The sequence below is a fragment of the Camelina sativa genome, chromosome 12 (genome assembly GCF_030686135.1).
Source record: "Camelina sativa cultivar CO46 ecotype springtype chromosome 12, ASM3068613v1".
Taxonomy (NCBI): Eukaryota; Viridiplantae; Streptophyta; class Magnoliopsida; order Brassicales; family Brassicaceae; genus Camelina; species Camelina sativa.
In genome coordinates this window covers 40,199,863-40,212,915 of record NC_141891.1, presented here as the reverse complement: position 1 = coordinate 40,212,915, position 13,053 = coordinate 40,199,863, and the positions used below count along the sequence as shown (strand labels likewise).

General features: G+C 38.9%; 1 protein-coding gene across 1 annotated transcript; it reads left to right on the top strand.

Annotated features, from left to right (window-relative positions):
• Nucleotides 1-1,662, top strand: LOC104732866 (small ribosomal subunit protein uS4y). The gene is made up of 3 exons (XM_010452457.3): nucleotides 1-156; nucleotides 526-907; nucleotides 1,231-1,662. Exons 1-3 carry the CDS (start codon nucleotides 129-131, stop codon nucleotides 1,412-1,414), a joined length of 594 nt encoding a protein of 197 aa, XP_010450759.1. The 5' UTR covers nucleotides 1-128; the 3' UTR covers nucleotides 1,415-1,662.
• The last annotated feature ends 11,391 nt before the right edge of the window (nucleotides 1,663-13,053 follow it).

Below are 13,053 nucleotides of genomic sequence, written 5' to 3'. Positions count from 1 at the left end.
GAGTCATATAAAAATGAGTCATTGAGACTCGAGCCGTTTTAGGTTTTTTTTCATAGTTGTGTATAAAAAAGCTCTTCGTCTTCTTCGTCGCGATCAACTCGTTTTTGTTTTGAGCAGCAGCAGCAGCTATGGTAAACGTCAGATTCTACCGCAACTGTGAGCTCTCGTCTCTCTATCTTCTATTTTCTTATGTTTTCCCCTTTTTGTATATTCTAAAAATCGGTTCTTTCCCCATGCTGCTCTGTTTTTCTCCCTTAAATTTTACTTAATAAAGTTTAGTTTTTTTTTCCTGTGATTGCTTCTATTATTCGTTTAATTACTCTGTAATATTCAAAAATGATCATTAAAAATGTCTAGACATGCAAAATCTTTGTAGTGTATTGTAATTTTGATGTGAATTTTCAACTTTGCTCTGTTTCTTATGTGTGAAAAATTGGATTTTTATTTATACTCTGTTTTGTTGTTGTTCTTTGCAAGTGATGTTTTAAAGATTTCATTTTTTTTTTTGTTTTCGTTTTTAAATAGATGGCAAAACGTTCAAGAAGCCACGGCGTCCTTACGAGAAAGAGCGTCTCGATGCCGAGTTAAAGCTTGTTGGAGAATACGGTCTTCGTTGCAAGAGAGAGCTTTGGAGGGTTCAGTATGCACTTAGCCGTATCCGTAACGCTGCGAGAGAACTTTTAACTCTTGATGAGAAGAACCCTCGTCGTATCTTTGAAGGTGAAGCTCTTCTTAGGAGAATGAACCGATATGGTCTTCTTGATGAAAGCCAGAACAAGCTTGACTACGTTCTTGCTTTGACTGTTGAGAATTTCCTTGAACGTCGTCTCCAAACTATTGTCTTCAAGTCTGGTATGGCCAAGTCCATTCACCACGCCCGTGTTCTTATCCGACAGAGGCACATCAGGTAAAAATCGTTCCTTTGGAATTGGTACAATCTTGGGAAGAGTGTTTTAGTAAAATGTGGTTTTTAACTGGGTAGATACTTCTAATTGGTCACAGTTCACGGCTCGAAATGAACTCAATTGTGTTCAGCGTATAGGTAATGTCTTTTGAGTTAGTATGATCTTGGGAACAACATTTAGTTAACTGCTCTGATTAAACTCAATTGTGTTGAGGCGTATAGGTTTTGTGTCTTGCTTAACTCGGGTATAGTCTTGGATGGATCATTCCAATTTCGTTGCACTTACGGCTAAAGATGAATTTAATTCTATTTTCGATTCGGTTTAGGGTTGGGAGGCAACTTGTGAATATTCCATCGTTCATGGTGAGAGTGGAGTCGCAGAAACACGTAGACTTTTCTCTGACCAGTCCTTTCGGTGGTGGTCGACCTGGAAGAGTGAAGAGAAGGAACGAGAAAGCCGGGGCCAAGAAAGCTTCTGGTGGTGATGGAGATGAGGATGATGAAGAGTGAAAGTACCAAACCCCTAAAACCCTTAAGATAAACGACCACCTAAAACCTACCAATATGCTTTTAGTTAATAATATTTTGGTCTTGTTACCTCTTTTTGTGAGATCTTTGGTTTGTTAACTAGTAGAAAAAGTGAAGTGTGTTGGTTTGGTGATGCAATATAGTTTTTACTTTTTATGTAGTGGACCATTGTGTTCTTGAACCATGTCACTTTCGGATCCTTCTTATATAGTAGTGACTAGTGAGTATTATGTCCGGTGTCTTTGCTTACAAAGCAAAAAGCTTGGTTATAGTTATATGAAGATATACATGTAGGTCAGTAGTAAGTTGTTACCAACATTAAAATGTTTCTTTTTCACTAAAAACGTCTTAAAAACATATTTCGGTTTGAAAAGAAAGAAGAGAAACAATACCAAAAAAGGTTTTTAGGCCATGAATGTTTACTAATTTTTAAGCTTTTGGTTTTTGGATTTTAGATTTTTTTGGTTTTGGTTTTTGTTATAGATATTAGATTTAATAAAGAAAAATTATAAAGCTCAAAATAAAAACATAATCTCGTTGAAAAAAGGGCTTTCCACAAACACTAGTTTTTCTTTAAAATATGGAGAAAACACTAAAAACTAGTTTTCCCTAAATTGAAGGGTATTTAATTTTTAAAAATCTTGAATGGTCTAATCCCATATCGTTACCAGACATATTTTTACAATTTATCCTCATTAATTAATATTATATTTATATAACTATTTCAAAATTAACATACAAAATCTAATGTCTATTTTAATTAGTAAAAAAAATACAAATTTTTGAATGTATATTATACTCCTTAGTATTTTATATATAACTATCTCTTAGTGTTTTAATATTAATATTCGACAATTATGTAATATAAATTGTTATGGAAAATATTTTAATAAAACATGAGAAAAGAAAATTCAGTATGTTGTTTTATAAAGAAATGTAATATATTGGTACATCAGCATAATTTTCATAATTGTATTGCATTTTTGTTGTTAACTTGGGATAATTATATATTGTTAAATACTTTAAATTTTATTAACTTTTCTTTTTGTAAATAACAATGTGAAACATAAAAGATATGGATTTTATTTCTAAAAACACAAAAGACATAGTTTCATAAATGGTTACAGTTTATGAAAACTTTCTCCACCAATGATATTTCATAATTTCTACAGTAATAGTTTTTATCAATGATCATAAAAACTATTATAGTGAAAGTCCTTAAAGCAAAAATTTCTACAGCTTAATGATTGCCACAGTTGCAGCAGTCCAGCAGGCCCATACGGATTCGCAGGCCAAACCCTTGCTATGCATGTGTGTAGAATTTCACTCCAAATTTTTTACCTGAAAGACCATATGACGACTAAAAGTGCACAGTTAATCAATGTAGTATTTTAGGATCGATCCCACAGAGAGTAATAGCTAACACAAATTGAATTAAAAAATAAAAAACTATGGCTAAGACTAAATAAGAGATTGGGGTTTTGGTTTTTCTAATATCTATTGCAAATAAATAAAAACGGTTTAAAACTATAAGACTAAGACGTTGGGTGTTTTGGGAGTCATCTCAGGGTTTTCATAGTTCTAAGCAATATTAAATGTAAGATCTAACAAGTAAATACTAATTTCGGTTTAGGTTTTCAACTACGAAACACTTATGAACTAACAAGCTATTTTTGTAGAATGAAAGTCTAAAGTCTTCATACTCCGTTACTCAACTCACGCAGGCAACGACACATGTCAACCAGATAGTAAAACAAGTTCGATACATTCACCAAACTCCGCAACTCAACTTACGCAGGTTACGACGCGAGGTTTTGGTATAACACTAGTTCAGAGAAGTAGGATAACGCGGTTAACGCTCCCGTTCTCTAGATCAGCACTTGGTGGTCAATCCAAGCACATGCATTAAGATAAAGATATCCCAAAAGAACTCTGATATAAAACCAAAAATAAGATCTAACAACCTAATTGAAGCGAACCGTGAATTCACCTTGAATCATCCCATAAAACCCAACAAATAAAACTACTCGCTCATGATGCAAAGAAACGACATTGATATTATAAAGTATAGCATTAAAAAAGAATCAATAAACAAAAGGGGTTCAAAGAAAACTTCTCTATTTGTCACAAAAGTAACTTGATCCCAGCAATGAAAGTATGAAAGAACTAGAAAGAGTAGAAAGAGAGAGATGGTGGATCTTCAAGCTTCAATGGAACGGCGAGCAAGAGATGTTCTCTGGTCATCTAGGGTCGCACGGCAGGGGCGGTTTTAGGAGGCAATGAAGAGCCACACCTTGAAACCCTAGGTCTATAAGAGTATTTATAGGGTTTTTTCCTGGATTAAGGTTTGTATGGGTAAAAACGTATATTTTTATTGAGTGCAGGAAAAGGGGCGGCGAAAAAGGCTTCTTGACCGTAGAGGAGGCTTGGACTGGGCCGCAGCGATGGTTGCTGATCAAGCTTTCAATAAAAGCCCATCGGCTGGATGGTTCTCCTTACGTCGGTTTATAATACGTCTTGGTAAATCGGAAATATCTTCCGGATGAATGAATGGATTGACTTGATTCCACTTCGAGGAGAAATATGACTGTTCCAGATTTCCAGAGACACCAAGCACGTTAAAATATGAGTTCTGGAAGTTCTTCAAATGTGGCCCGTACTGAAGATCTCTGAATCTGTCCTAAAACATGTTTTTCTTGTCTTTTGGTCCAAATTGCTATAAAACCTGTAAAACCTTGTTGAAACCTGAAATACTTGATAATAGACCTTTTATACCTAAAATCTCATCAAACTCTTCCTAAATGCATAGGAAAACTATAGCTAATATGGGTAAAATAATGATGTTAGCAACGCAGTTTAGTTTTTCTTGGGGGTCTACGATTTTGGTGTTATAGTGTTTCAGGATATCGTTGAACAATGTTTGATTATGGTGTTCTATGATTTGATGTTATCTTTTACGTGTTCTTATCTCTATCTTCTATGACTCAATATTCTTGAGGTTGTAGTACGTTTACTATATAAACTAATGGAAGCTTAGTAAAGCGGTAGTTTTAACTACCCATTGAAAAAACCTTGTGTTCTTGTGCCCTTACGCTCTTGACTTTGATTGGGACCTATCAAAGTGGTATGAGAGCCATTCTATCTTTGTTTTGATCTGACCACACTTCATGGTGTCAAAACTTGCTATCAACAGTTTTTCATCGATCATGGCGGGAACCAACAAAGAGAGGATCAAGGACTTGGAGTCCAACCTTCTTAAGTTGAAGGAGGAGGTTCAACAGTTGAATCAAGGGTTTGACGACAAATTCCAAACGATGGAGGAGGTGATCAATAGGCTTACAACGGTGGTGAACACTGCCGCGAAGGAAGAGGTATGATAACAGGATTTTTATCCAGGGTATCAATTCCCTATGCAGTTATAGTACAAAGGGTTATCAATCCAAATGGTTGTTATGCTAGCAGATAAGATGTGATCAGAACAATGCAAGTCAAGCCAAGTAATAATAGGGGTTTTGTCTAACAACCTAAGGTGAACAAAAATAAGAAAAGTCAAGAACAGCTCGAGGTATCACATGATGCAGGTGATCGAGTCGAGTACCAGATCGGGTTGGTGATCAAGTTGATGTAAAGGCTGTAAACAATCAAAATACAAAAGCTCCTAAGGATGGGATAATCGGTTCATAAGTATTCCTAATCAACCTAGGATGTTTTACAAGCCGCAAGAACCTTATTCCCTAGACAATGAATTTCTAATCCTTGCTAATCCACTCTCGTGGTAGAAACAATCAGACTTAACTACTCCCTTACCCAACTCTCGTTGGAGAAACATAGTCAAGCAGACATTAAAATCCAATTCACTATTGTCAATAAACTACTTACTCATCTAATCTCTTAGGTTAAGTGAGTAAATTTCTAGCATTAGTTGATTCATGCATTTCATCGAACACCTCTCGGTGCATAAATGTCTAGGATCTATACTCAAACTCTCGGTCTGAAACTAGCACTAAGAACACCAATCCATAAGAGAATTTTCATCAAATCAATCAAGCTGAAACTTTGGTTCACTACTCTTATTTCATGGCAAAGAAAATAAACCCAAAAATAAATAAAAATTGCATAATCATAAAGATGAAAAAGAGAAATGTTTAATTAGAAAGAAGCAATAGCAAAATGTAATCAGAATTCAAGTTGAAAGAACAAAAACTGGAAAATTTGCTCAAAGAGAAGTGTAAAAACGGCTATCACCTCCTGTGTGTTGAAATTGGGGTTAAGAGAGGGTTTATATATGGAAACCACTTGACCTAGCCGCGCCAGCAGGTACCCGAAGGTCTACACAAGCAGGTGCTCGAGGTCCACTTCGAGTGCATGATCGGATAGGCGATCGGGTGGTTCCAGTCTTTGATCTGGATGTATGTACGTTCACTAAAATAGAAATAAATATTGAACCGCATCTCCGATTGGCGTGAAATCACCACCATTGGAAATCTAACTCGATTTCCTATAAATTTGATGAAGAATTCAGAAGCTGAATCCCAAAAGGAAAATCTTCAATCAGATCGATCTTTGAGGGTCTTGTCATGAACTCGACCGGGTGCTCTTTGGCATGGTCGGGTGGTATGGTCGGGTGCCTCCCTTTTCCTTCTTGATGCTTCAAATCCTCTTATGTAAACCCCATAAATGATACCAGATCCTTCCTTGCGGTAGCTGAAACTTGTGAATCTTTCTTTTTGCTCTTTTAGGCTCCAAAGTACATGTTTAATCCAAAATGCAACAATGTAGCAATGCAACATCCTAAAATACGTAAATGCAAATATCTAAGGTTAAGGACCTAAAAACACTAAGGACAGACTCTTAACAATGCAAAACATGACTAAAAGATGCCTAAAAAGTGTAAAATAAAGAGGTATCAAGGTACTACGGGCCGGCGTAATAGACGTAACGTGGGGGACGAGCATCAGCTTCAACTGATAAATCAGAGAGAGAATCTGAATCCATTCGTTCTAGGACGGACGATGAAGTTGTAGTTCCCACGCTTCAAGGGAGGAGACCCCACTGCATGGATCAGCAAGTTGAAGAAATATCTTGATGATAATCACATGCTTGATAATCAAAAGGTCGGGTTTTGCATTGTACCACTTGGAAGGCGAAGCCAATGAGTAGTGGCAAGCCACGTCTAAGGCACCGAGAGAAGATGCGGTTAATCTTACTTGGCCAATTTTCAAGGAGGAGTTGTGGGTATGTTTTGGACCCGTCGAAGGAGAAGAATTTGACGAAGCCTTGTCTAAAATCTAGTAAATAGGCTCACTTCATGAATACCAGCAGGAGTTTGAGAGATTGCAGAACAAGGTGGAGGGATGGACGCATAAGGCGTTGATGTGTACATTTGTTGGAGGGCTTGATCCAACAATAACCGACACTATGCGTATGTTTTGACCTAAGTCACTAAGTGAGGTTTTAAATTTGGCACATATGAAGGATGAACAACTTCAGCGCCAGAAGAGAAAGTCTAACTTTAAGTCGCAGATACAACGATTGCTAGCGCCGATTACTAGTCGAGTAAACTAGTTTAAGGAATATGAACCACCAAAGAAGGGGTTTAGTACGCCGGCACCACATAAATTAAGTTGGGAGGAGCTTAAGAGGAAGCTTGGGTCAATGCTTTAGTTGCGATGAAAAATTTATACCAGGCCATAAGTGTAAACAACCGCAACTATTCATCATGGAGGGAAAGAATGATGAGGATGATGATGAAGCAGATGGGAAGAAGGGAAGGAGACGGAACCAAAGATCACAGTGTATGCACTAACGGGGTGGAACATGCCTCAAACTATTCGTCTGAATGCACGGGTCAACAAACACTCTCTAACAGTCTTCATTGACAGTTGTTTGACCCACAATTTCATCTGCGAGAGGACTGCAAGGGAATTGAAACTCCCTATCAGTCCCATTCCTTCCTTTGCTGTTTAAGTTGCGGACAAGAAACCTTTAAGGTGTCAAGGGAAGTTGGACGAGGTGGAGTTGGAAATGGGTGAGGGCAAGTTTGCTCTAACATTGTATGCTTTACCTATGGCAGGTCTGGATGTCTTCTTAGGAGTACCATGGTTGAGCCAATTGGGGCCGATTCTCTATAACTGGAAACTGCAGACCATGGAATTCCAACGAGAAGGGAAGTCGTGTAAACTACAGGGGCTGCACTCGCATCTACAGTAGGCGGAGTTGGAGGAAATTGAAAAGAAGGTTTGCCGGCGGCATGAGCTGTTCGCAATTCAGGTGGCACAGGCCCACGGTGGGGAACATTCTGATAAGCCAATGTTGTCGGAGTACAAGGATCTACTTAAGGCTCCATCGATGCTGCCTCCGCATCGCCCAATTGAGCATAAAATTTAATTGAAGAAGGGGACAAAATCGATCAACATGCGACCCTATCTTTATGTCCACTACAAGAAGAATGAGATAGAGAAGCAGTTAGGAGAGATGCTAGGTGTTAAAGCCCGTTTTCATCTCTGTTGTTGTTGGTTAAAAAAAAGGATGGGAAATGGAGGTTTTGTACAGACTATAGGGCTCTTAATGCGGCAACCACTAAGGATCGCTTTTCTATCCTGACTATGGATGACATGTTGGATAAGCTTTATGGGACTTTGTACTTCACAAAATTGGATCTTACGACAGGTTATCACCAGGTTTGGATGCACGAAGGGGACGTCTCTAAGACTGCTTTCCAAACACATAAAGGGAATTACGAGTATTTGGTCATGCCTTTCGGGCTATGCAACGCCCCCTCTACGTTCCAAGCGCTCATGAACATAATTTTTTGACCTGTTTTGCGGCAGTTTGTGTTGGTGTTCTTTGACAACATACTAATCTATAGCCGGACCTTGGAGGAACACTTGGCTCACGTGCGTCAAATTTTTTCCTTGCTCAGTCAACATCAACTAGTGGTAAATTTTAAGAAGTGCGACTTCGACCAGCAAGAATTGGAATAATTGGAGCATATCATCTCCGAGGACGGTGTGAAGATTGATAAAACTAAGGTCCAAGTGATGTTAGACTGACCGTTACCAACGACCATCACCAAACTTCGTGGATTCCTTGACGTGACAGGTTATTACTGTAAGTTTGTTCGGACTTATGAGATGACTAATAGACCGTTAACAAATTTGCTTCAGAAAAGTGGGTTTGTGTGGGATCAGAATGTCGAGGAAGCGTTTGTGGCACTGAAAAATGCTCTTACTACCACTCCGACGTTAGCACTTACAGCTTCACAATTCCCTTTGTGATTTAAACGAATGCGTCTAGTGAAGGAATTGGGGCCGTCTTGTCTCAACGAGATTGACCGATCGCATTCATGAGTAGATCACTCGAGGTTGCAAAAAGAGCTTGGTCGACATATGCTAGGGAAATGTTAGCAATTGTTATTGCTATACGGACATGGTGACCATACTTGTTGGGCCATCACTTCATTATCCAAACTGACCAAACAAGCTTGCATTATTTATTGGAGCAAAGGATTTCTCATGCCAGAGAATTAGAAATGGATGGGAAAGCTCTTTGGGTATGATTAGGATATTACACATAAACTTGGAAAGTCTAATGCGGCTGCGGATGCATTGTCCCGTGTAGCCCGTTGATGTGATTCTCCCAAGAAATTGACGCTCTAAGATAGGTAGACTGATAATCCTTAAACTCCGAAGGCTCGCGAAGCTGGATGATAAGGCGTGAGATGAATTCAAAAATCCTTATGCCTTAAGCTCTCTTGAAACAAACTAAACAAAGCAAGGCGGTGGAACTTTAGATAGAAGCTTTGCGGAGACAGATGACAAGGCGTGAGACGAATCCCGAAATTCCTTGTGCCCTAGACTCTCTTGTAACGACTCTTCAATCTTCAGCTAATGAATGGCAACATCAAGTGCGGTGGAATCATTTGATATACCGAAAAATCTTTGATGTAACCCACCAACGAGAAAGAACAAGTTCCAAAAGGAACAAAGGAGTTTACCACTCTCAAATAAAAGATAAAAGATTTCTTAATTTCTTGATTGATTTCTCAAATGAGATTATATATGTTTATATAGGGATAAAAAATTTGGTAACAAAGCCAAGTATTAATTATTCTTGAAACTAAAAAACAATAAAGATAAATAGTTGAATGAAGACCCGACTCTTGAAGTTTTATTTCCAGAGGTGAGTTGAACTCTATTTTCGTCATTCCTCTTTGACCATAAAATAAAGTGATTATTTTAGGTTTTCTTGGACTTGTATTATGATCAAAGTAGACTGGACTTGATAGATATCATCCCCAATAGAATTTCCCATGCTCTCTTTGGCTATAAGCTCTTCAATTAACCCATTAAGTGTTTCCTTGATCTTCTTTGACTTTGACTCTTTGGTCCAACTTGCTGATGAGAAAAAACATGGGCTGCATGATTTATTCACCTTGGACTTAGTAGAAACAACTCCTGGTTTCCATACATAATTCTGGAAGCACCTAAACCAACTGGACCTAAAACTCTTCAGCTGAAGAACTAGATTGACCTCTTTTGGAAAATAGAGTGTATCTTTGTGTTCCCTGGGCCAAATATTCTTTCCTTGAGTTAGTTGGAAACATAAGAGATCCATTAACATCCTCCAAGTTGTTTTGTGTCGAAATGGTTGCTGAGTTGGTCTGTGTAACACGATCTTTAGCTCCGACGCGAAACTAGGACTAAGATAGATCCAACAACTTAAAATATCCATATATTTCACATATGAACTGATCTAAATGTGAATCCAATACTCCGTAGTTCTGGAATGGATCAAGATTCCAAAACAATTTGGTTCATAGCTTGAGTCCTTCTTCCATGGTCGGAATCCTCCGTTGAATGCTCGTTGGTCTAAATCACGTAGCCATGATTTCACCTGATTTGTAAAATGAATAACTCCTTAATCCAAACTCTGATTGGACTGATTCCACTTCAAGATATGCTCTAAATGAAGTAAGAATGTATCCAAATAGTCTTTTGTCTGGAAGAATAGTTCTTCTACTTTGTTCGTGTTGAACAAGACTCAAGGATCTTCTTGTATGGTCTCATGATCATATCACTGGTAGTCCGTTTCTCCATGCCGTATTTGTACAGCAGACATCTCTTTGGGACGAGATTTGTTCGTTTGCTAAAACCGACCCTTAGATGATCTAAATTGGAAAACTGGCTCATGACCACCCATGTAACCCATACTCATGGCGGAATGACCTTTTCTACTACTGGAAACTGGTGGTGGTTCCGCCTGTATCTCCATTTATTGCACAAATACTTAAGGAGCACCATGACATGCAGGAAGGATGGCACTCTCGGGTTCTATGGATGTACCGTTGTCTCGCTAGGCAGTTATACTGGCCAGCAATGCACCGCTTGGTCAAGGAGCATATAGCGGCTTGTAATGTTTTCCAGCAGGCAAAGGTGACGATATTAGCACCATCGGGGCTATTGCAATCGCTTCCCATTCCGGATAAGCTTTGGGAAGATATTTCGCTGGACTTTTTTGATGGGCTACAGCGGTCAGAATATTACACTACAATCATGGTGGTCGTAGATTAGCTTTCCAAGTCAGCCCATTTGGTGCCTTTAACCCACCTATATACAACCAAGTTTGTCGATGCGGTGGTCAATCTCCTTGGTGTTTCACGCTCAATTATTCATGATCGAGATCCAATTTTTTCAGCCTATTTTGGCGCAAGCTTTGGAAAATCACTAGCACTAAACTCCGGATGTCAACTGCCTATCACCCACAGTCGGATAGACAGACTGAGATTGTCAATCATTGTATTGAGCAGTACTTGCGTGTTTTTGTTCAACACCGACCAACTCAGTGGAGTTCCCTGTTGGCGTGGGCGGAGTATTGGTACAACACATCATACCATTCGTCCACCAAAATGAATCCATTTCAGGCATTATACTACCGAGAACTGCCCGTGGTTCCCTTTATGAAGTCGGGTCCTCTACTCTTGCCAAGGTCGACGTGTAGTTAACATCACAGACAAACTATTAGGGGAACTTAAACAGCGTCTCCTAGCTCCAGATAACAAGCCGAAGCAGCTGGCTGATGTCAAACGATGGGATGTTACTTTTGAATGCGGGGACTGGGTCTACTTACGTTTTCAACCGTACCGACAACATTTGTTTCTTCGCCGCACATCCCAAAAGTTTGCTCATAAGTTAGGACCATTTCAGGTCGAGGCTCTTGTTGGAGAGGTGGCATATCGGCTTACGTTGCCTCCAGGCTCGCTGATTCACTTCTTAAGCTGTAGGTCAAAACAGAGGTGGTGGTTGCGGGGCAGCTTCCGCCACTATAGGAGAATGGACATCTACATCTTCAACCTGAGTCGATTCTTCAACGCAGGGAAATTCATGTGGGGGAGAAGTTGGCATTAGAGCTGCTGGTCAAATGGAAAGGACTGCCATGAGATGATGCAACTTGGAAGGAGGAGAAGCAGTTAGAGGCTAGCTTTCCTTAGTTTGTTCTGCACTTTGTGGACAAAGATACTGTTGAAGAGGAAGGTATTGATGGACCACAGTTGCAGCAGTCCAACAGGCTCATACGGATTCGGAGGTCGAACCCTCGCTATGCGGTTTAGTTTATCTTCGCGGTCTACGATTTTTGTGTTTTGGTGTTTTAGGATATCATTGAATAATATTAGATTAGAGTGTTTTATGATTTGGTGTTATCTTTTACGTATTCTTGTTTCTATCTTCTAGGATTCAATAGTCTTGAGGTTGTAGGATCTTTACTATATAAAATTATAAACTAATAGAAGCTTAGTAAAGATGTGGTTTTAACTAGAGAAATTAGCCAAATCTGCCATGAACAGTGGCAAACTTTCTCAGCAATGCCACTTCCAAAAACTTCTTCTCCCGCTTGCCACACATGTGTTTTAAAAATACTATTATGCCATTCTTTTTTCTTACTTGAAATTAAAGCCTTTTTATAAATTTTTTAGGGAGATGACATTAAAAGAAATTTATTGCTTCATCGGTAAATACATGTTCGAACGACTCTCTCTCTTCTCATAAACGACTCTCTCATTTATATTAGGTAGATGCGTTTGTTCTTAACGATGAAAATCTGGCCGCCGATGTACATAGGTAAATCAGTTGTCTAACAACAACAAAATTGTCTCCTTTGTTTTGTTCTGTCCATTTAAACAAAACACTTTGTTACACTCTGCAGGAAAACCGATCTGGGAATGATGGTGTGCCTATGCAGGACTCTCTCTCTCTTCTCATAAACGACTCTCTCTCTTCTCACTGGGAATGGTGTGCCTCCTGTCGTTGACAACCATATCCAAAATTCAAGGTTTATGTCTATCAACATTATGTCCTTCCTTTCGGTGGGAGGATCATATCTGTTTGGTCCATTACTAACATTAACCCAACTACTACCCATTGCAGGTCTGATATAGAATCATGCTCTAGAAATGTTGTGTCTTCGATGGACCAGATCCAACAGTCAAGGTATATGTCTATCAACATTATGTCCAACATAACTATGTCATTCGTTCGTTTAAGTGGGTCATATCCGGTTAGGCCATCTTTATCGAAAACCAATAAATCTTCCTATTGCAGGTCTCATGACGACGCATGTCCATC

Bases quoted from the DNA above. Each gene is read 5' to 3' on its own strand.
- LOC104732866 (XM_010452457.3), top strand. From the start codon at position 129: ATGGTAAACGTCAGATTCTACCGCAACT. The intron at 157-525 runs GTGAGCTCTCGT...GTTTTTAAATAG, and splicing joins CGTCAGATTCTACCGCAACT to ATGGCAAAACGTTCAAGAAG. The intron at 908-1,230 runs GTAAAAATCGTT...GATTCGGTTTAG, and splicing joins ATCCGACAGAGGCACATCAG to GGTTGGGAGGCAACTTGTGA.